The sequence below is a fragment of the Trachurus trachurus genome (assembly GCF_905171665.1).
Source record: "Trachurus trachurus genome assembly, chromosome: 1".
Classification (NCBI taxonomy): domain Eukaryota; kingdom Metazoa; phylum Chordata; class Actinopteri; order Carangiformes; family Carangidae; genus Trachurus; species Trachurus trachurus.
Genome location: NC_139891.1, coordinates 20,210,260 through 20,234,248, shown reverse-complemented (window position 1 = coordinate 20,234,248; position 23,989 = coordinate 20,210,260). Strand labels below are relative to the sequence as shown.

The 23,989-nt window shown below is 40.6% G+C and overlaps 1 protein-coding gene across 1 annotated transcript in view; it reads right to left on the bottom strand.

Moving 5' to 3' along the window:
• Positions 1 to 12,987: 12,987 nt before the first annotated feature.
• vegfc (vascular endothelial growth factor c) overlaps positions 12,988 to 23,989 on the bottom strand; it is a 50,846-nt gene continuing 39,844 nt past the window's right edge. Inside the window, exons 5-7 of the mRNA XM_083979830.1 lie at positions 22,771 to 22,913; positions 15,477 to 15,801; positions 12,988 to 13,602 (exon numbers count right to left, since the gene is read on the bottom strand). Coding sequence (XP_083835956.1) covers positions 13,494 to 13,602; positions 15,477 to 15,801; positions 22,771 to 22,913 — 577 coding nt within the window. The 3' untranslated portion in view covers positions 12,988 to 13,493. The remainder of the gene's footprint in view (positions 13,603 to 15,476; positions 15,802 to 22,770; positions 22,914 to 23,989) is intronic.

The window sequence follows — 23,989 nt, the reverse complement described above, 5'->3', positions numbered from 1 at the left end:
AAGGGACATTACCCATTTCGACTGTTACACCATCGGTCCTATTGGAATAAAGGCGAAATAATATATTTTCTTCAATCACGACACTACAGTAATTAGTCAAAGGACAGAACAAGAGAGGAAACCAACATAGCCTATAAGAGTATGAACAAAAGTAAAAGATTCAGATTATCAGAGTAATGAGTTGTTTATCTGGTGAGAAACTTTGCAGCTCCCTATGACATAATGGTGTCATGTGGTGAAAGGTAACAGTAGGACCACTGCGTGCTTGCAGGTTGTCTCCAACAGCCCAGACAGGGGTCCATCATGTGGGTCAGGTGGCAGCATGAAAGACCAGTGGGGTTTAGTAGACTGCAGACAGCAGACTGTCCAGGCAGGTGAAGCAGATTGTTTGGTAAACACAAGTGTCCTCTGAGGTAACATGACAGGTTACAGTATGTCCATCTTGCATCTCAAGTTCTAGTGGTGTGGGCTGAGGTGAAGAGGAGCAAAAGTCTAACAGAGGCCTGAGAGCACAAAAGCAAGAGAGTGGAAGAAGAGCACCTGAACCACTGGGTTACTACAAAGAAAAGCTGACCTTGTCTTGGCGTGAACAATGAAGTTACACTTCTATTAAGAAAAGTTCCTACAGTCAGATTCCAACATACAATTAACACCAAACCTTGATGATATCAACATGTGCACGACTGCACCGCACAAGCTTGTGATATTTATCTTGGACATAATTGGTTTTCAGTTGTCAGTGTCAGTGTTTGGGGAGATTTTATTGGGTAACAGTCAGATTGAGTCTGAAGCCTTAGAATGCTTTGAAGCAAAGAATTATTAAAGAAAGGGATAATCCAAGAAGAGGTTGGTGTGTGTTATTTGATGCTGCCCTTTCTTCGCACACAGCACCTTCCTTTGGCTCACTCTCAGTGCCCAGCTTGGCAAAGATGAAGAGGTTAAAGGCCAGTTTTTTGGGGGGGGAGATCGGAGAAGCAAGCCATATGCTTACAAAGGTCAAAGTCTAGTGTCAATGCCTTTAGTATTTCAGGTTGATATTGTGCTGCATTCTTAAACATTTCACAAACAAGCTGATACACAGCGAACCTGGTAATTTTGCAAAACAGAAATTGAAATATTTAAATGTGTTGGGGCTTCAACGTGAGCTCACAGCCCCTTGGCACATTATTGCAATATTGGTTGCTTCACAATGTTAATCAAATCATCATGGACCTTCACATCAGGTGTGCAAAACTTAAATACATGATTGTAGACGAGTTATGATCATAAGAATTAACAGTAGCAATGTCTGAAAACTTTTTTTTAAGGATGGATAAATCAATAAAAAAATATCATCATTCATAATTTTCCATCCTGAATTGATTTTCAATCATTTTACAGTAAATTCCACAATCATTATTATATTCGGTCATGTAGTTAATGCTAAACATTGCCACTAGATAGCAGCATTTAGCTGCTTTGAACAGAGAGATGTTTTTCTGCATTTGTTGGCAGTAGTACAGCAACAGGCTGCTGGATCTGTCTCTCTCTTTTTTTTTCTTTTTCTTTTTAACTTTGATTCAATATCATTGTTTTTGTACCCACATTTAAATAGGGACCATTACCTCCTAGTGTAGATGTTAAATATCTGATATTACTTATTCAAACCAACATGTGGCAATGTTCAGTCACATTTGGCAGAATGTCAAACATCAAGGGTCATTGACAGCTGCTCTTTTCTATAGAACAACATCCATGGCACACAGAAGAAAAAAGTTTACTTCAACTTTTGACTCATTACCTTCTCACTGGGTCCATGAAGGCTCACATTCTTTGGAAGAACCAGTCAAATTCTGTTGGCCACAGTTTTGTATGAGTAAGAGTTGTGACATTGAGGTGTCTGGAAGCACTTTAGGCTTTGAGTAGTTCAGTCTTTTGTTTCCTGGAGCTGATGTCTTGTTGCTATGTGCTGTAAGCTACAATTCAGCTTGCTGGCTGGTACAGTACGTGTCGATCTGGAACCGTGAACTGATGGAGCAACCCCTCGGGAGACACAGTGGCCTCGGGCTATTCACATAACACAGACAAACTGGACACTGGTCAACAAGAACATATTATTTTGGGATATGACAGCAGTTGTCGTGACACTTTTTCCCTTTTTCCCCAAGAAGAAAAACAATGGTGAATAATGACAGTCGAACAGAATTACAACCAATGAGGAATTTGCATCTTGGATACTTGAGAGGGTTACCATTCACAGTGTGCTGTTATTTCAACAGATCCTGTTGTGAGTGAGTTTGAGTGGTAGACAAAAATATTTCAGCCACCCTTAGCCTCTTCAATGAGCTCATGCAGTAGAACTGAAAAAATATGGTTAAGGGTCTTTTACATATCTTGAAAGGTCTTTGGGCAAACTGGCCCCAAGAAAAGCAGTGGAATCAAAGCTGAAGTAGGTCCCATGTTCAGATTCCCATGTGTTGGCCAGATCAAATGACAGCCTGGGTTTTATATGTACAGTTTTGGACTTAATTGATAATATTTTAACACTGCTCTCACATATTGAGGCTTACACACGACCTAAATAACAAATTCAAATATCATTCTAAAAGACAAAATTGAAACAGCAGACAAGACTATAATAGACTATGATGCAATGCAAAGCAATTCATAGGAAATTATTATCAAACTCACCCATTTATAACTCACTCAATTCATAAAAAACAGTGATAAACATTACAGTAATGTTTTCATTCTTTAAAGGTGTACAGAAATGGCCGTTTGTCCTGTTTGTCGCGCCGAGTTGTCACGAGCTGCAACACGAGTTTACCCGAGTGAGGAAAACAAATTTGATTGGTCGTTATCGAGCGGGCGGGATATTCAAAGCTTGGGGCGAGCCCGAGCTCCGTGTGTGTGTGCGTGTCTCAGACGTTTGAATGACGGATGACGGATCCAATATCAGTGGCTGGTGAATCGTGTACAGGCTGACGTATAATCCGTGCGCCTGCATTATCCAATGCGAAAAAAAAAATACACACTTTCATCCCGGATTTACTCAAAAATAGAATTTTGCACAAAGTTTGGCCTACATCGTCTGATAGATGAGTTATTACACTAATGTTAGGACCCACAGTGGGCTCAAATTCAATTTTCTTTTCTGTACACCTTTAAAAGAATTTAAAAGAATAGAGATTTCCCTTGTGTCATCAGTCCATGCTGCTGATTGATTTCTTGATTCACTTTGGGCCAATGGTCTGATTGTCTCAGTCTATTTATGTTGTTTACCAAGTTTATGCCTTAAGCCACTTTGGGCATGACAATGCTCCATGTCACAAAGCTAAGTCGTCTCAGAAAAAAAAGAAGTGATAAAGTCATGTCAATGTGGAGCACTTGTTTCTAACATGAAGAACTGAGGCTGTTTGAGTGCAAAGGAGTAGGGGAGACCGGGGATGGTTGTAACAAAGGGATGGTTGTAACAGCATCACTTTTACCAACAAGGGATAACATTAGAGTGATTTGATCAATATCATGTGTTATCACTCCCTCACTGATATTGCATATGAATTTGAATGGCTCTATGAAGAAGGGTGTAGGTTTTACAAGTTCAAGTTCCAAGTTCTGACTATCGATACCGTTGGCGTTTGAATTAGGTAACTTGTATAAGATGAAAGAGCAGGTTCTTAGGTAAAATTTGAGTCATTTCAGCAATGTTTATTTCAAACCACCATGCTGGTACAGCTGGTCAAACAATGACTGACAGGGGTGGAGATGGTTGTAACACCTTTTATCTTTGTTGTTGTATTAAGTGTCACCATCTTTCCTGGAATTTTACCCAGATTATTAGCTGCTTCTGACCTCCTGCTGAAGGTTTCCATTCATACATACACACCCTTCATTAGTATTATCAGAATATGTTCTTTAATACAGCTTTCTAATGTTAGGATCCACACCACTATCACTGCTTATTTAGCCGTCAGTGATGGGTTTTTTTTTGTTCATACTGAACCACAAGAAGGTGCTTTAGTGTTGGAACATGCACAATAAACTTACATAGATCCATATTTTTTGGTTTGGTCTCAGTTTTTAGTTTTTAATCTCATTGTTACAACCTACCCCAGGTATTTCTTTTCTTTTGTACAAATTCAAATTCATTTGTAAGGCATAGTGTTGCCAGGGGGTGTTACACAAAACCATCAAAGAGCTTTAGAAAATGATAGAGCAAAAGACACATGAAAGGGGCTAAAATGAGTGTTCTCCATATGGCATTTGGGCTCAACCTAAAAGATGGGCTGAAGACTTTTGTCATCCTGAGGGAGCCCAGGTTCAGAGTCGCTGCACCTTTATGTCAAAATGAGCCAGTAATAGTGGTTCAGTCATCTGGTTTGAATGCCCCCTGGGCAACTTCCACTGGCAATTTTCCAGACATGTCCAACTGGGAGAAGACCCTGGAGTAGACCAAGAACACACTGAAGAGATTATATGATTATATATCTCATCTAGACAGGGAATGCCTCTGAATCCCCCAGGAAGAGCTGGAAAATGATGCTGAGGAGAGGGACGTCAAGTCTACTTTGGTTGACCTGCTGCCGCCTCGACCTGATCTCAGATCAGTGGAAGAAAATTGATGGATGAATACAGCGTCGGACATTTCGTCATTGTCTTGTTCGACGTGTTTGCTTAGGTACATTTTCCCGACTTGTTGAAAGCTAAAAAGCCACACTAAACGCACCACATAATAATTCATTGAATCAAGATGTCATGGATTTGATATGACAACCTCCCTGAACCTGAACATCCCCCTGGAGTCCAGCAGACAGAACCCACTGAAAACATTTCCCTTACAAAGTGAGAGGTGATCTGACATAAATAAAGGTTCGTGTTCATTCATTTCTTTATGTCCCATGTGATTGAGTATTTCATTCCTGTGTTTCCAAGTCAGAATAAATGACCTTATATAGAATAATGTGTGTTTTTCAGAGATTTAATATTAGCTAGACCAAGTGTCTGCCAGTGCTGGCAGTCACTGTGTTTTCATAACCAGAGGAGAGGAGTACTAACTCTGCCTCTCTGTTTCTGTCTCCCTCTCTCACGCGCACGCACACACGCACACACACACACACACACACACACACACACACACACACACACACACACACACACACACACACACACACACACACACACACACACACACACACACACACACACACACACACACACACACACACACACACACCACTGCAGCCAATGAGTGCTTCAAATATGTCACATAAAAAACATAATCTGGTTGATAGACATCCCATTTGACAGGCATGTTCAGGGTTAGCAGGAGGTCAGACAGTGGAGACTTTGCAGGGGTTCATGTTGTAACAAGGTTAGATTCATCACATACTGTCCTTTACTCAAACTCATGTTAACTAAACATGCTCATTCAGCCCTCTTTAATTTTGTCCACAATCTATGTTGTTGCAGCTGGAAGATCGTATTCTTTGCTATAAGATTTGTTTTGTTTTGTCCTGCAGAGAAGATTGTTAATCCATCTTTACATTCAAGCTTTTGTTGTTGTTGTTTTTTCAAACTCTTCTTGGATTTTTAATTGATAAACAACTGTGTGCCAGCCCTTGCATTTATTTGCATGAACAAACACCAGAGCATCCAATCCTAGCTGATCCACCCAGCTGCCAACATCTAGGGACTGACAACTTCAGACAAAAACATTCACACAGACAGACAACATAGAGTCATCAATCAACCCAGCATGCATGTCTTTGGACAGTGGCAGAAAGCCAGAGAACCTAGAGAAGTCCACGTGAGGACAGGGAGAACATGCAAACTCCACCCAGAAAGACCCAAGGGATTGAACCCAGAACCTTCTTGCTGAGAAGCTATGTTTCTTCCACCTCTGCTTATGCATTATGTGCAGTTTCTTATGCTCTTTATTAGAAGGGAACTTCAATGTTTTCTAAGGACACTTGATGTCTTTTATTGGTTGTGGAGGTTCTTAACGCACCTTCACATTTTTTTCGACTGAATGGGTGCACTTAAAAAATCCATTCCATATGGTCATAAATGGTTTCCTGTTCTCATTCCCAACAGGCATCAAGCACAACTTATATTTGCAGTTACATCTTTTAAATGTTAAAATTTCCCACAATTAATTAGGTGACTATGTGTAGCATTGTGACCCATGTACAACCATTACAGTAAGCAACAGTGGATCCAGACAGTCCTTGAATGCACTTGCCCCTGTGTGTTGAGATTATTACAACAGAGCCCATGGAGACAATTAAAGATTTATCTAACTAAGACCGAAATTTTGTAGGTTTTCTCCATTGTGCAGGCACCATAGAGGGCAATTTATTACCACATATAATTTCATAAGCTTTCTATTTTCTTTAAAACATCTGCAATATTTTCAGAACCTTGAATGTTTACTACTTTTTGGCTCAAAACTGTTCTCAGTTAAAGACATTCAGCATGAAAAACAAAAACTGTTTTCAAGACCCGGGTTTACAAACTTGTGATTGTGACTCAATACAGTATGTGGCTCTTTGTTTCAGCATTGCCCATCATGAGTTATTCTTGTATCTAAAGTAGGAGTCACAGTCTCTGCTCAGGCCGGGTCCAAACAGGATCTCCCTGCATCGCCATAGAGGCCCTTTTCATATGAGCCCCTATACAATATGGGCTCCAGTACAGTTGCGCTGTCTGCATTTGTCTATACCTACATTAGTGCAAACAACTCAGAATTGTAGGTATCTCTTACCTCAAGTCATGTCTGCCTCTTTAGGACAGCTCATTACATGTTTGTCACGATTCGGGCTGAGATACAATGTTGTCACAGGTCACTTTTGGGGACATTACACAGACTTGCATTTATTTCCCTGGAGACTTATCCTGATCCTGTCTGGAGACAGAGCTTTTGTCCCCTGTTGGACAAGCTATTGCCAATTAACTGGTCTTTGCCCACACACACATCTTTGCCTGTACATACAAACACACACACACACACACACACACACACACACACACACACACACACACACACACACACACACACACACACACACACACACACACAAAGATTCCAAGCAGGTGTTTTTAATTCCTGCTGCTTTTGTTCACAATTATTCACAGCTAGTAGACCGTTTGAATATTACTGACCCACGGGAGACACACACTAATATAAGTCAAATAAAAACCTCATGTGTGTTAGTGTGCACACAGGCTCAACCTGCCCTTTTAAATTTGACTTGAATGCAAAATGTGACAGTAAACCAGAGGGAATCACAGCCATGGTGAGTTTGACCAGCAGCTCGCTCCACTGCAGCTGTTCTGAGACAAAATCTCTGCTCAGGCATTTTTACATTACAATGAGAATAAGACCAATAACATTTTCAACTTGTTTTTACATGAGCTCAGGTTACACCATGTAAAAATCATTAACTGATTCCTGAGCAGAAGTAGCTCTCTGTGTTTGTCACTGTGTGAGCAACAACTTTAGCATTATAATAGTCAGTTAATCAATACATAAGTCAACAACACAACGCAATACAACAACAAAAACAAAAAAATAGATGGGAAACAAAAAAACAAACTGTAATGTGCTTTTACCAGGATCCTGTGTCTGTGCTGTGTCAGATCAGATTAAATAATGAACTGACTGCTGATGGGGTCCCATGAAGGCAGGGCCCCAGGTGGGACTCCTCCACAGACACTCGGCCGTCTCTCCACAAGAATACCAAATTTTCTCGACTGTACATATTTGGCTCTGGACCAAAGCGTTAGACAGACAGAACAACCAGCAGATGTCGTCATCCCTGCTGCTATCCGGACGAAACCACAATCACTCACCCTAAGTGGCTGTCTGTTTTGATTTCAAAGCCAGTGTCTGACTCATGGTAGTTATTAAAAGTCTTCAGTCTGCCAGAGAGAAATGTAAGCACGTCTGTCACCTGCATTTTGTATTGTATTTGGTACAAAATACTACTTTCAGTGCCACACATTTTTGTTTTAGTTTACTGTGTCACAGTGTCATCTCAGATTGAATTTGGTTGTGATTTTATATTAAAGTTATCATATAGAAAGAAATAGAATGGTTGAATTGTTTTCACACATCCCATATTTGATTCTTATATCCCACATGGGGTGTAGTAGTAAATAACTATTTTGCAAAAATTGAGTGCAGATTGTGACATGACTGCTGCCAGCATGAAATTCACATACTGTCCACAAAAACAAAAGCCCTGAGATTGTCCATTGGTTTCTAATTGACATCTAGTAATTCTGACAGGAGCAAAGGCAAAAGTGCAGGGGTGTAATACAAAGACATCACGTTGTGGTGGATAGATGAAAATAGAAAGAACGAATGATACACGGATTCCGGACCACTAAGTCACTTCTCAATTTAAAACAAATTTTATAACTAACTTTGTGCCTGTGTTTTTCCAATTACATCTAATAATATAAAAAAATGTATAATTATATCTGTCTGTATCTTGTATTATTAGATCAACTGCACCATCTACTGGATGAAAATAGAACCCCCCCCCCCGAAACCACCTCGTGAGGCGTTCATGCACGTGTACTGGTGTGCGTGATGCACATAAACTTATTCGCGTAGTATCAGAAAATGTGAGGTGTGTGTGAACGCTTAACAACATTTGTCAAACAGCGATGGAGGGACGTGCACACGCTGTTGTAAGTACAGTACGCAGCTTCTTGTTACGTGTGACGTAGTTTGCGGACGTCATTTTTGCATGTGCGTGACAAAAATGTTCAATTATCTTCATGTGTGTGTTTATGCTTGCGTTCGCAAAAAATACGCATAAATGTCACTCTGTCAAATGTCACACCATGCACTGCTACACTTTGATAGTTGCGCACAAATTTAGAGACGTATTGACCATCATACACACACACACTCACACAAAAAACCCTTCTTTATATCTGTGTCATATGAAGCTGATACCCCCCCCACCCACTTTTTACCTAATTGTAATGTTGTGCTCTCTCTCTCTCTCTCTCTCTCTCTCTCTCTCTCTCTCTCTCTCTCTCTTCCACACAATTCCACACACATGGACACACATACACAGGTCATAAGTCAAATAGGATTTGAATGGCAGGAAGGGAGTAGGTTTGTTAATACTGGACTTTACTGTAATATATGGTGTGAACTGCTCCCTGTGAACTGAGCTCTATCTTCACATCTATCCCTCTCTCTCTCTCTTTCCCCCTCTCTCTCTCTTTCTCGCTCTCCCTCTCTCTCTTGGTCAAGATAATTATTTCTTACATTTGTTTTTGGTATTTAATTACATACAGAAGTGTGTCATAAGTTTGGTGAATGCCTAACTCCTGCTGCTTCATTGTCATTAATCTCTGTGTAGTTTGACATACCAAATCTAATTTCTGTATCATGGGGGCTTACTGCATTTAACTGTTCTCAGATTACTGCTTAAACAGCCTATAAGGCTGAGCTTTAGGGTGCTGGGGAGGGAGTGGTCCCTGCTCCTCTGTGACTGCCTCCACTCTGGCTGAGGGCCGCATGTAGCCTAAGACTGGAGGGGCAGCGTTGTCCTGTCCTGCTGGGATGGGGCTGTGTCCATATGTGCTTGAGGATCCTGTCTTGTTGCCACCACCCTGAGGAGCTTCTCCTCCAGATGAACCAGTGGAGCTCAGTCTAAGACCCATGTTATGGCAATTTTTTGTTGAGTAGCCTATCTATATGTAGCTGTGGATGTATTTGTTGCCAGTCATTTTAAGGTCATTATATTGCTCCTCTTGAGCAGAGGGCACGGCGTCTTTCACCTGGCCTTTTAAAGCTTGCACTGAGTGTCTGGGTGGTCTCTCAGCAGCTCACTTCTGTAGGTCTTCCTTCCTGCCTCACTGGTCATGTCCTCTGGGTGGTGGATTACTAGACGATCCAGACTCCATCTAACGGAAAGAAAGCACTTTTCTGTTCTCCACTACAGCTACTGTACATATGTACAAGTTTAATTTTCAAATGAAAATTGTTTTAATGAGAATGTTCTGTAGGCTTCATACTCATGTCTCTGACCTTAGACTTGTTCACTTTCCCCCATATTCGTTAAGGGTATTTTATTTCATAACTTGATTTTGTTGCTGCTCACTCACTCACTCACTTGCTCGCTCACTCACTCCCTCACTCACTCACTTGTAACACACAGTTAAACACATGTGTGCCAACATTTTATCTTCTCATCGGTAGACTTGGGTAGCTCCATTTACTTCCTTCCCTTTTTTATGGAGGAACTTAAGGTGTGTTTATACGTGTGTGTGGCTGTGTGTGTTATGCTTGTTTGGTGGAGCTTCTACAGTTGTCCCACCTTTACTTCCTGGAGACAGAAACAAAAACAAACCAAGTTAGACAGGCATTTAGAAAGCACAGGCCTCTTCTGTGGCCAATGTCAAAGGCACAACAGACTTCAGGAAAAAAAATTGATTAATGATCTTGAATTGATCCAAATTTACTTTTGGTGCATTTACGTTTGGTGCAAATCAAGGGCGCAACCTACTTTTTGCATAACCCTGATGACAAACAAGCTGACACACACATTTTACAGTAACACTGCAGCACCAGTTCATACATGGCTTATTGAACTGGACTGGGAGAGGGAGAGAGAGAGAGAGAGAGAGAGAGAGAGAGAGAGAGAGAGAGAGAGAGAGAGAGAGAGAGAGAGAGAGAGAGAGAGAGAGAGAGAGAGAGAGAGAGAGAGAGAGAAACACATTGACCACTTTATCAGCAACACCACAAGCTCTCCTTTGCTCTCACACAGCCTCAGTTCTTCTTGTCATGGATCCACCAGATGTTGGAAATTTTCCTCTGTGATTTCATGTTGACATGAATCCATCACATCATGTCTGCTGGTCTGTCAGCTGTACATTCACGCTGCCAATCTCCTGTTCTACCACATCCTGAAGGTGATCTAGAGATTTCTGTTCTTGGTTACATGTGGAACCTGATAGTGACCATAGCCTTTCTGTCAGCTCTGACCAGTCTCGTTTCCCTGCAGCTCACACACATAACAATTGTCTCCTTAATTCTTGTCTTTATTTCAAGATAATACACCTATCTCTTTGTAAACGAACATAGTTGTTGATTGTCTCCCAAAAGGGAGACAAACAACAAAGTACTGATGCTGATATTAACACATGATCAGAGTTATGACATGTAGCTTACTGTCCATTGGGGACTCACAACATTAAACCCAGACTCTACCTGACAGAATTTAGATCCAGTCTCTGTCAGGTCCCATTTGCAGCTGTGACAGATGGTTCTTGGAGACAGTTATGTTTCTTAAATCAACTGATCTTCCACTGGCTTTGTGTATTTCGGCTGATGCAGATGATGCATTGGCCAAAGAATAAAACATATCTTCAGGTGAGATGCATAATTTATAACCTAATTTCTCAAAGACACAATTTGTAAATCTTGCCATTGCTACATAGCTCGGCGGCTGCTCAGGAGGTGAGCGGGCCGTCCACCAACCGGAAGGTCGGTGTGTCGATTCCTGGCTCCCCCAGTCCGCATGTTGAAGTGTCCTTGGACCTTTTTGCAAGTCCAAATAAAAATTTGTTCTTAATTACTTGCCTGGGTAAATAAAGGTTAAATAAAATAAATAAATAAATAAAATAATGTCTCATGAACACAATGATGGCTGAAGAGCTTGACAGGGCAGGTACAGCTGTACATGCTACTTCTCACTATGTAACAAAAACTTACAAGTTCCCCATTTAACAGACACAAAATTAATTTAAAACTAAAGTTAAGAAAAAATATGGATATAGAAAAGTGTCTCGTTTCTGCTGATGTCTCTGCGTGACCTACAACAGCAAATGAGGCCATCGGTGTGCAGATTGGCTATTTCTATTAGCTATTAAAGCAGAAGTAAGCGGAATATTTGTGTTAATATGAGTCTTAAATAGTTATCTTCTGACAGCAATCACTTATATAGAGTGTTTGGTCTGAAACACAGGTCTGTCAGTCACTCTGCTCTGCTGTAAGCCGAGGAGAAAACCTTCCTTGTATCCTACAACCTTTATCCAATGAGGAGAGAGAACGGCATAAAGGGGCGGTCCTCTCTGTGTGTGCAGCCAAGGGATGCGCGTGAATGTGGTGACGTAGGGACGAGGACCAATAGATCCATGACGAGGGCGGGGGCCGCTAACTCCATCGGCTGACAAGAAGTTAGCCAAAACGACCGGATCGCTTACTTCTACTTGAACTGTGAAACCAGGAGGCAGTGGCCGGGTCGGTCTACGGACGAAACGATTTTCGGCACTCAGACCTGGAGATAGCACGCGCAGCAGGGCTCAAGATTGTCCTGTTCTCCCGGGGACGTAAAAGTATGTATTTAGGATGATAATTAATAACTCCCGGGGCAGAGTCGGGACGAAAGACAGATTTTCAGAAAAATGCGCATACACAAACGGCCGCAACTTCTTGCAGCAGGAGACTCCTGCAGACTACCGTGTCGTGCCACAGCTACAGCCACGGAGTGAGAAGCTCCTCCACCGGAGACAGCCGAGGCAGGCGGGGCAGCTCAGCAGTCCTGGTGTGCCACAGACCAAGACACTCAGTCTATATGGCTGATCGGTGTGGCCGATTATCTGTTCTCCTCCTTGGCCCCAAGTTGTGAAAGCCAGGCGGCTGGTTTATGCCCCGGCCGGCCGAGTCTCTTCACTCCTCTCACCCACACCAAAGCAATGTGCCTAGAAAAGTTAGTCTGAAGCCCTGAGGAGCTTATAGGAAATGTAGTCAAATGCAGTCTTCATTCTGGCAAAAATACTACCGCTTTGGACCACAGGGGGCGCCAAAATCAACAAAAAAAGAAGAAAGTTCCTTGTAGGGGCTTTAAGGTCCAGACCTGGTTATTCAGCTGAGTTTTTATTTCTGACGATTGAAGAACACAAAAACCTCAGTACAACAAGCACCAGAACAGATTTGATAACAAACTAAGTTAACAATATTCAACATCCAGTATAGTTTATTTTACACGTATACTTTACATGATACAAAAATACTGATCACAGTGTAGTTTCTTGGAAAAGATTGAAATTGCAATAAACAGAGGTTGAAAAATAACATTTAATAAATTATATAATTAATATAAAGAATACAGAGACATAATTAATACAAAACCCCCCAAATATTTTAAAACAAATTATTTTGACAATATTTTAAAACAAGTGTCGAGTGTTGACTCTCTCTCTCTCAGTCCTTTCTTTCATTCCTGGGCTCCAATCAGTCGTGCTCTTATTAAAATGTCCTCATAGCCAAGTCAGTGCATTTCCCACCTTCAAATCACCACAGTTTCCCATATCTGCACTCAAATCACTAAGGTTCCCACATTCATCAGGGTCCGCACACTTAGCTGCCTTCAGAGCTGATGGGGATACTCGTGACCCGCAAGTCTACAGGGGATGGGTGATGAATTCTACCTTATAAGTTTATTATCTGCTCGTTAGCGTTTCATTAGCATCTCATCAGGTAGAGGTTAGTCCACCCGCCTCCAGTGCGAGGGTACGCAACGGCACACCTCCTCGCTGAAGGAAAAACCTGGTTCACACCTTCGTCTCCTGACCTCACAGGGAGGCCTGAGACAACTGCAATGAAGAAGGAAACAATAATTAGCTCCAAGACTGAAAGGGAGAAGTATTGTGAAGGATTGTGGTTGCCATGATTTGTGACCTGTTTTTGCACAAAGAAATGCCAGAAATTTGGTCACTTCTAGTTTAACTCTGAGACTTTATGATGTGGTCTGCAGGTTTTCAGGAATGATTGAGAACCTCATACAATGATTGAGAACCTCTACTTCCTCATGAACATACTTGGGTTCCCAAGGTTAAAGGTAAGAACTATGGTTTAGATTTCATAGCAGTAAAAACTACAGCCTTCAGAACTACTTTGTGATTTACAGCCCATGTCTGAACCACCAAAGTTTTCATCAGAGCAGTTTATCAAACCCGAAGAAATACGTATATACTTCACTTCTTTTTGTATCCTGAGACAGTGTGGTCTAAATCCTGTTTCAGGGATTTTTTTAAACAGTGAAAATAATTTCCTAGACAGTAGTATCGACTTTTGAAAGCTCACACCACAGTCAAGGCTCCACTCTTCAACATGGACCAGATCCATGAAATTCCCAAGAAAACATGAAGCGTTGGGGGGTGTGAGCCCCGTTTTATGAAGCACTTAGGCACCTCGTCAACAAAGAATGCGCAACTTGGATGTAATTGCCACTGCTAGGGGTTACATGGTGGATGACAGTTGAATATCTATGAACCCATGACGAAATGCACATAGCCAGAGTCAAACAGACACGTGGTCTCTTTTAAATGTACACACTAACACGAGTGCCAGATCCCAGACACTAGATTCCTACTGCTATGTTAAACTCATAAATCACCCTCAAACAGGGTCACAAAGGGTCAAGACTGGATAGGATGGATGGATGTGTGTGTATGTGTGTGTGTGTTTCCTCTTGTGCAGGGGAAAGGAAATAGTTAAGTGACAGCTGGGAGAAGTCATTAGCACACTAAGGTCTTGTATTACACACCAGGTTCACTTGAACAACCACTTACTACTGATGGACCAGTGCTTTTCACTGACTACACACCACCACTAACATTACAAGTGAGTATGCATGCGTGTGAGCCGAGTGTGTTAGTGGGGGATGACTACCACAGGATGATGCAACCAGTGAACCACTGAAATACAAGTTGAATGTAAGCTGCCAAATTCCTCCACATAACAGTGACACAGAAATCATTTTTTATTTGATCATTTCATTATACTAACTGGTGCATAAATAAAACAATAACTCAATGTCTCACTTGGCCTCACATAATCCTTGACATGTGATAGTAAACTACAACAATAAGACTACAACAATAAGAAAGCATCTGTGTGTGTGGTGAAATTGTTTGATTTTCATGAGATGTTGATATTGTTTGAATTGTTGTCAAACATTATAAATCTACCAAGTGTGTTTCTGTCACAGTGTTGAGGGTATTACAGTTCAAGCTATTGTTACAAATTGAAATACTAATTTATTTAGGCCAGGTTTAATTAAAACAATTATGTTTCTATTAAATATTCAAAATTAGAACGCATTTGCATCTCTGCTGTTTTTAACTGAATTACAATCTGAATTGCTCTATTTTATGATTTTTAAACTGTAAAGTGTCTTTGAGCATTTGTAAAAGCGCTTATAAATAAAATGTATTATTATATTATTATTTCCCATTACTCCAGAATTGGATGCTGTGTTAAAAAATGGATAGATTGGATGGATGGATGGATGGGTGGATGGATGGATGGATGGATGGATGGATGGATGGATGGATGGATGGATGGATGGATGGATGGATGGATGGATGGATGGATGGATGGATGGATGGATGTCTTTAGGTGCTTGAAGTTTTGTTACAGCCACCAAACATTGCATAGTATCAAAATGCTCTACATCCCTCCTTACCTGCATGAAGCTTGATGGAACCTCCGTCCTTTTAGAAAACACTTATTGGGCGACTCGTTGCATTCACAGGAACACTTTGTTTTGTTGAGGGGCTGGTGCCTCGGACATGTCTTAACACATGTGCACTGACAGGTCTCTTTGCTGAAGACATGGTTGAGCGGACAGGAAGGAGCAGGCGGGATGTTGCAAACACACTGGCAGGTATTACGGTCGAAATGTCGGTTTTGGCCACAGTCTTGTGTTTGAGTCCTCCGTCGACAGACACACTGACAGGTTTCCACATCCAGTTCCTTATCTGGACCACACACATCTGCTGAAAATATGCCTATAGAGATGAAAAGAGATAGACACACATAGATGCCATTTGTTATTTAAAGGAGACTGGACTGGAGGCCTTGGCTGGAGATGGAGAGAGAAAAAATTGCACATGCTATTGATTGATGCTGCACTCTCCTCATTCTTTTCTGGCACTTCTGGAGTCAGAGTTCCCCAGTATGAGTCAGTTTCTTATAAATCAAGTTTACTATGACAATGACATGATAAATCCTAGGTTTCTACATCACCTCTACAGGTCTCTCCATCACCTCTACAGCTCTGTTTCAAAAAGGATATTATCCTATTTGATAAATATGGATAAATTACCGGTATATGTGGTTATATAAAAACAAACAGACACATATTTACAGCACATTTACACGTAAGTACAGTATGTCATAGGAAGAGCAGATAAATGAGTGAAATATGAGACTTTCTGCTGCAAAAAACAAACTGATATCCTATGCGAAACACAGTTGTAAATGTTGGCTATCACTGAAAATGTTACACAACAACATATAAAAACAGTGTGCGTGCCAGTTGTTTGAGATCACTGATAAACTAGGAAACTGAGACATTCCTGGAATGGAGCAGCGTTCTCTGTTTCCTCAGGGATAGCACAGATGGTTCTCTTTCAATACTGGCAAATGATCTGCTAGCTAAAACACAAAGGGCGAGAGATGGAGAGAGCAACAGAATGTCCAGCAAATAGATGTTCAGACTGTTGTGTTTGTGTTTCTACAGATGAATAAACACAGATAACAAATACAAAATTCTGGTGTCTTCTCCACTGTAGCAGCATGTGCTTACACAGACTTTACAACCTACATCAGTCTAGTGGAACTTTATTTTCCCTGACAAATGAGACAAGTCTCAGAGGTGCACATTTGATAAATGTCTCCCTCAACAATTGGCCATGAATGAAACATAATTCACTGCCTGAAATTATTTGATATTTTAAATTGTTTATTTCTGTGCTGGGTTATATCTGCAACACTAGTGGTTTAGGGAATGACACACATAACAACATTGTTTGATTTGACTGCTTGAAGTAGATCCACATGTCCAAAACCAGATGAATACAACAGTGGATCCAAACAAGAGACAAGGATGAGTGTAAAAGAGAGTGACCATTAATGTATGTTATTTCTGCATCCAGTGTTAACCCAGTGTTGTTATTCAATATGAAAGCCAGTAACTTGTGGACCTGCTAATTGCATTAGACTTACTGCACTACATATTGCTAAAATGACAAACATCACTACACTTACAACAAACTGAGCCCACTATCCACAGTTTATATCAATATCAATTAAAAAGAAGTATATAAATGAGACAACAAATGAAATACTTTGAAGTTACTGTCCAGACATTTTTTAAGCTCTCGGCATAGTTAGCATTTTGTTTATGTTGTTTGTGAGCTTGTAACTTGGCTGATACAGTGTTTGTGGTGCTCTCTGTAGTGACTGACACGGTTTCAGATGTATTACAGTAAACCCCGTCCTCTGTCCCTCAAGTTGAATTAAGGGTATTATTATGCAGATGGATTGTGGATTGCTTATATTCAAGAACTTGAATGCCACCTAACCCTGTCATGTTTTATACAACCATGTTCTAAATAAAAACAAGGTCCATAATTATGTAGGGTCACAAAGTGCTGATGCATTGTGGGTTAGCTGACACTTATGTTTGTGATTCAGTTTGACAGTCACTGGCAGAGGTCACAGCTTTACAGACATACACACGCGCACGCACGCACACACGCAAAGTCACACAAATGTAAGTTTACTACTGAGGTGAGAAATATTCCCTCAGTGGAACCAAGCAACAGATCTGTGGTTACTCCTCTCTGAGTTACTCCATACCAGGGTATTATATGGAAGCCATGTTTAGAAAAATTGGTGTTGTTTTTGGGAAGCACCCATTCATTGTTTTTGATTGTTTGCAGAAAAATTGTTAGTTAATGTCTGAAGGTTATTGAGCAAAACATATAATAAAAACCGCAAAATAATTCTCTCTCATTGTTTCTCTGGATGCACAGACTCAATGGCTTCCAGTAAAGAGCTAACACATATACATTGATTTACACCGAGGTCATTCTTTTATTAGCCTATTGTTTTCATCACCATAACAATAACCAAAAACATTTTTGAGTTTTGTGGTGTCTTTGAATTTGTTCAAAATGAAATGTCACAAGAGAATTCAAACTGTCTACATTGACGCCTGTATTATTTCCTGGATTATGGGGATATTTATTCTGGAAACGCATGCTGCCGATGAGTTCCTAAGAGTCAGTCACTACCTGTACACTGTAATATGATATAGTAGTATTTTTGGGTCTCCTGGTAAATGTCACCAGTGGGCATAGTAATGCAGTAACCCGACATAAGGTGGTTTTGGTTTAGCTTTACCATGGACAGTGCCAAATAGTGCACTGCTTCTCAAGAAATCCCTGACTAGATGAGACCTATTAGGGGAAAAAATGGTAACAGTCAAAAAAAGGTAAAACCCACAAACAAAGTGACATGACATGCAGGTGAAATCCTCCAATCTTTAGTTCTCACCATCATTAGCAAAGCCCTCTCTCTGGACCCAAGCTATGTAGCTACCAATCTGTCTTTATCACTGTCTTATCCTCCTCTTCCCCTGCTTGTCATCTCTTTTTAACACTTCGTCCACTTTAATCAAAATAGTCCATGTCTCAGCACAGTTTGGGACATCTCTCTTTCCTAACAACACTCCCCCCCAACCTTATACACTCACATTTACACCTACAGGCAATTCAGACTTTCCAGTTGACCCTGTGTGAATGTCTTTGAACTGTGGGATGACTTGTAGCACAGTGAGTACATGCAAACGCCACACAAAAAGGAGATTGAACCCAGAAGCCTCTTGCTGTGAGGCGACAGAGATAACCACTGGACCATCCTGTTGCTCTGCTCCTGGATATGTTTTCTTTATATAAGTGCACTCGACCTAATGCACTCAGCTAAATTGTCACACTACCAGCTGTGCAACACTGTGAAAATGTTTCTGTAATTTGGAGATAACTCTGGTTCCTTAAAGCACTGTAGAGCAACGGGCTTGGTGCAATCTGTGGACAGACAGTCGGGGGGCAAAGATCTTTGTTTCTGACTGGACCTCCCACAGCCTTGATTTACCTTCTGGCTTGGCTTGTTGAGCTTGTTCTGTAAAGTTTCATGTGTGTAACACATGACCTTACATCCATTCATCTTCATTTCTACCTCCCTATTGCTTAGTCAAATATCACCATGTCATGCTCCCTTTTTGTGACAGGGTAATTTATAGCATTTTGGGGAATATCAGCACATGTTTTGGGGAAGCTCTGCCACACATAATTATTTGTGTAATATTTCCTAATATTAAGGTATTTTATACTGGCCTGCTGCCATGGGCTGTCAAACTTTCTTGCCAAATTTCTATTTAATGCCCTAATGTTTGAAGGTTGACTCCAGGGTCTCTCTCTGCCACAAGAAGTATGTGCTGTTGCAATTACAGCACAATGTAATCAGACTACAGGTCATTCACGTAACACATTGAATAAGATATCCTTGCACAGCACCATCCAACCTACAACATAACTGCCAGTGTGCAAGATTTCTGTCAATGTCAATTATTTGCTTTTCAAAATAAAATGAGTGCGAGAGTGAATTTTTCCCACAGTGAATGAAGTAGAAAAGACTGTAGAACTTGGAGGGACACATATATTTTTACAGAGCAGAGAGTTAAAAAATCATGTTTATGAGTCTTGGAACTTGGAAACATAATATTTTGTCCATTTAGATTAGGTGATGTGTCAGCATATTGCTGATTTTCCCTTTACTTTTAAAATGACAATAGCCTCAACCTTACCTTGGCTCATCACTTTGTTGTTCTCCCTGGAAACAGTGGACATGGGTATTCACAGTGTGTGTTGTCAAATTAATGAAGATACTTTTTTATTTTTTATCCCAAGTCCACTATTAGAAATGGAAAAGTACATCATAAAATGCTGTGATGTAATCTAAAGTTGGGTGACATAATATTAGAGTAGCCATCATGTAGGCTACTGTACAGGAAGAGTTGGTGGCTACTAGCTTGTGTATCCAATAAGGAAGTGGTTAATCCTGAACATAAATGTAAAACCTGACCATTAGAGTTTGTATAGCTGGAGATTAAAGCCTACAGTAACAGTGACATTGAAAGAAAGGTTAGAAGGCCACCAAACTATTAGGAACCATCTTTCTCTGATGTATGCAAACACAACCATTACCTATACAACATTTCAATTTCCTCATGGCCAGTTCAATTTTACTTGACCGCTATTACCTTAGCTTGTAAATATAGATAAAATCCACTGGTAAAAACTTACCCCCATTATCTTTTGCTAATAATATTTTTTCAAGCTGTTCATTCATACTGTGTATGAGTGTTTTGTGTGCGTGGGCATCAGTGAAATCTGCTACTCAAGGGTCTCCACATTCTTCTGCTTCTCGTTTGTTTACACTGAGTCCAGAGTGTTATCATTGCCAAACACACACACACACACACACACACACACACACACACACACACACACACACACACACACACACACACACACACACACACACACACACACACACACACACACACACACACACACATACTGACTCTCAACAAACACACTGCAGTCGTAAATACTCGTCTCAGAGCACATGAACCTTCTTCTGTCACAAACATCAACACAGAGAGAGATGGGCTCCACTAACAGTGTGTGCTTTTTTCTGTGTTTTGGTATGCGTGTGCTCACTGCAGGCCTCGGGAACACGTCATCATTCAGCACTGATCAGCTGTATTTCCAGGCAGATATTTGTTTGTGCAGGTTGATCTGCAGTATTGGCTTTCATGGTGTTAGAGGAGCCACACTTAAGTGTGACAGTTGGGACCAGAGACGACAGGTGGCTAGCTGTTCCTCTCAGGTGTACTCCAGGTATGCAGAGCAGGGTTACTTTAGCTTCTCCATATATAATTCAAATTTGTTGATATGCACACATGTTGTAGGATTCTCTCCATTTTGGTCAGATTGGTCTGATTCTCAATTTATAGGAATAGTTTGGGTTATATGACATGGGATTGAGTTAAGTACTTACTGTAACTTTACTGAGTGTGTTACCGCCAGCGGATTCAGATCAGTGCTCTGCCAAAAGCAGTAGCGACATCAGGACGGAAGCTGAGTCATGAGCTGCTGTGGGTGATGCCATCCCCAAAAATCCATTTTAGCCACAGAAGAATGTGTTTTCGAACAGTAAGTTTCTTAGGAACTACTCTGTTTATCTACCATTGAACCACTGCATTCTTATGTATACTGTACAGTGCGTGCACAGACGCTTTGCCATAAACAACACATCTGTGGTGTAATATGGTGCTCTGCATGGTTGCTTTTGTGCATAAATAGGATTAAAGAAAAGGAATGTTTGAGATAGATAAAGTAGTGAAAATAAGTGACACTCAACTGATATCAGCTTTTTTTGTGGAAGTTTTTTTTTTCTTTTTTTTTTTCTAAAACACATTTTCATTATTCAGACCCTAGGTGCTCCTGCAGCCACTTTAAACTGGGACCTCATCCAAATTTACTGCAGGTAATCACACATTCCCACCTCAAATAACCCAAACTATTACCATAAGATGAAATCAAAGACCTCTTAAAACCCCTTTTGAACACAGGAAATAACCAGGGTTTAACCAAGGTTTAACCAGGGTGTAACCAAACACCGTGGAGTTTTACTCTATGGTGAATAGTGTAAACAGGCATCATGCAGTTACCATTGTCGGAGCTGAAATTGCGCTTTTGATACACTCATCAAACTCTCTAAAACTCACTTAATTCCCCAACTTGCTGTAATTTGTTCACAACAATGAATTCCATCAATTCTTAAAGAAGTGTATATGTCAGATCTGATTACAGTATTAGCATAATCAACACTTTTACTACATATGAGGTTATCATTTAGATGCCTGTCAATGATACATTGAAAACCTTTATTTTGCACACGGTACTAAAAGACAATCGTGCATTTGTTTTTTCCATGTGTGTTACACGTACCATATTTTAAATTGTCCTGGGTTTTATGATGTGTTGATCCAATGGGTTTTAAGTATAAGCGTAGTTTTCATCTCCTTTCTCAGGCTTCTCCAGTTGCAAGACATCACAAAGACTTTTCTGAGAGAGCCAATAAAAGTTTGGCAGATTTCAGGTAAACACTCAAAGAAAACAAATCCTGCAGGAATTGGATGGTGGGTCCAAGTGGGCAGGGCTTGGGATCATTGCTGAGGGTGGTGACTGTTTTGGTGTGATATCACAAAGTTACAGAAGTCCTGATGGTCTGTATTAAGTCTTGTTTTCTGTACACGGGCTGTGTGAATTTCTCTGTGGACTGAGGCTTTGATACTTTCACAGTAGAAATATAGAATCTAGACTTGCTTTATAATCAACTACACATGGACATCTACCATCATACTGCATAGGACCTTTCATTTCTCACATGTACTATATGCATTACTTCAGCAGAGAAGGCTGGTTGAAGATTACAGCCAATATTTAACCAGCAGGTTGGTTTTAAAGAATGCAGCCGGTTCCATACAAAGAGCAGCTTTGCATAGTTTCCACATCAACGGTTGTTTTCCCCTGTCCCTCATGAAATACATCTATTTAGGTTTCACATTAGGTATTAAGAGCACGACCACACACAGCATCCAACAGCTTTGCTATTTAAACTGCTCATTACCGCAGTCTTGACATTGTTGGCAGTGAAGGGTAATTTCCCTGCTATGTTTGCCTATCAGCAACTGTAATTGTTTCTTCCTATTTTTTTTCTGGGCTGCTGCAGGAAAAATAAGCAAGCACAGTTTCCTCTGCAGTGTTTTCTAAAAAAAAAAAAAAAAAAAAAGAACCATAGATAGAAGATAAAACTGTGTGTGCAAATGTGTAAACACTCACCAAGGTGCTGTTGGGAGGACCGTGGAGGGGGCAGCGGTGATGGAGGGGTGTTGTGGTGCGTGATGCTCGCCATGCTGACACACCAACATAGTCTGTTGCTCCACGTCTGACCAGGAGGGCATGTCCTGTTGGCTATTGGACACCTTCAAGAGAGAAAGATTTAAACAGTTAAACATCATATACCCACAGCTGGGTTCAAGACTAGATGCAATGAAATGACACAGACAGTGTTTGTTTTAAAAAAAATCAGATACAGATATTATAGTAGCCTACTATTATCTTGACACTTACCAATGACATAACTAATTGAATTGAATTGAACAGTAGAATGGCAGATGTGACATTCATCAACAAAGTTATATGTAAAACATTACTCAGAAAAAGAAGACCTCAGTGTCACAGTGTGGATATGTTGTGACAGACTTGAAAATACATTTTCAGTATTGGAGGAATCCAGTGGTAGTTGTCTGTGCATCGGTGGGTAAACCAAAAACCAGACCTGAAAATTAGCATCAGCATTTATGGTCCTAATAATGATATGCAAAATATTGACCCAGCAGTTAACCTTTTTTTTTTGCATATTGCCATTAGACCACAAAATTCAGTCATTGTGGCATTGTTTCACTCTCATACAGTTTGGCCAATTCAGTTTAGAGTTTCCCCTTGAAAATCAGCCTTCTGACCTGTAGTTGTTGCAACTCTCTATCCAAACACCAGATGTCCTCAGACTTTCCTCCCCGTTTGACTCTTCTTTATCCCACATCTACCTCACCTGGGTGCCATTCTCCCAGTCACTTACTAGCTCCCAGCTTGTATATACTGGTTCATTTCCACTTATTGTGCTGCACCAGCTGTAGCAGTTGAGTCTTTGGTCTAGTTGATTTTGACCTCTGCCTTTAACTTTTTCCACCTGCTGTGTTTGTGCCTGCCAATCTGGTTGCTTATAGACCTTTGCTCTTATTTCTATTTCATTATTTAACTGCATCACTGAACTTGCATCCATACATCACTTGAGACATTCTGTTATACAGTAGTACTTTTAAGTGAAATATACTCCAAGACATCTGAATGTGGATGCAAAGAGGTAGGACAGTTGTGGAGCTGAGACTTTGGTGCATGCCAGTTTGTGGCAAGCATACACTCAGCATGCCCTCAATCGTACAGAACTTTAAGCCTCAACTTAATTGTTTCTTTACCAGGTATCAGGTTTCTCAATCAA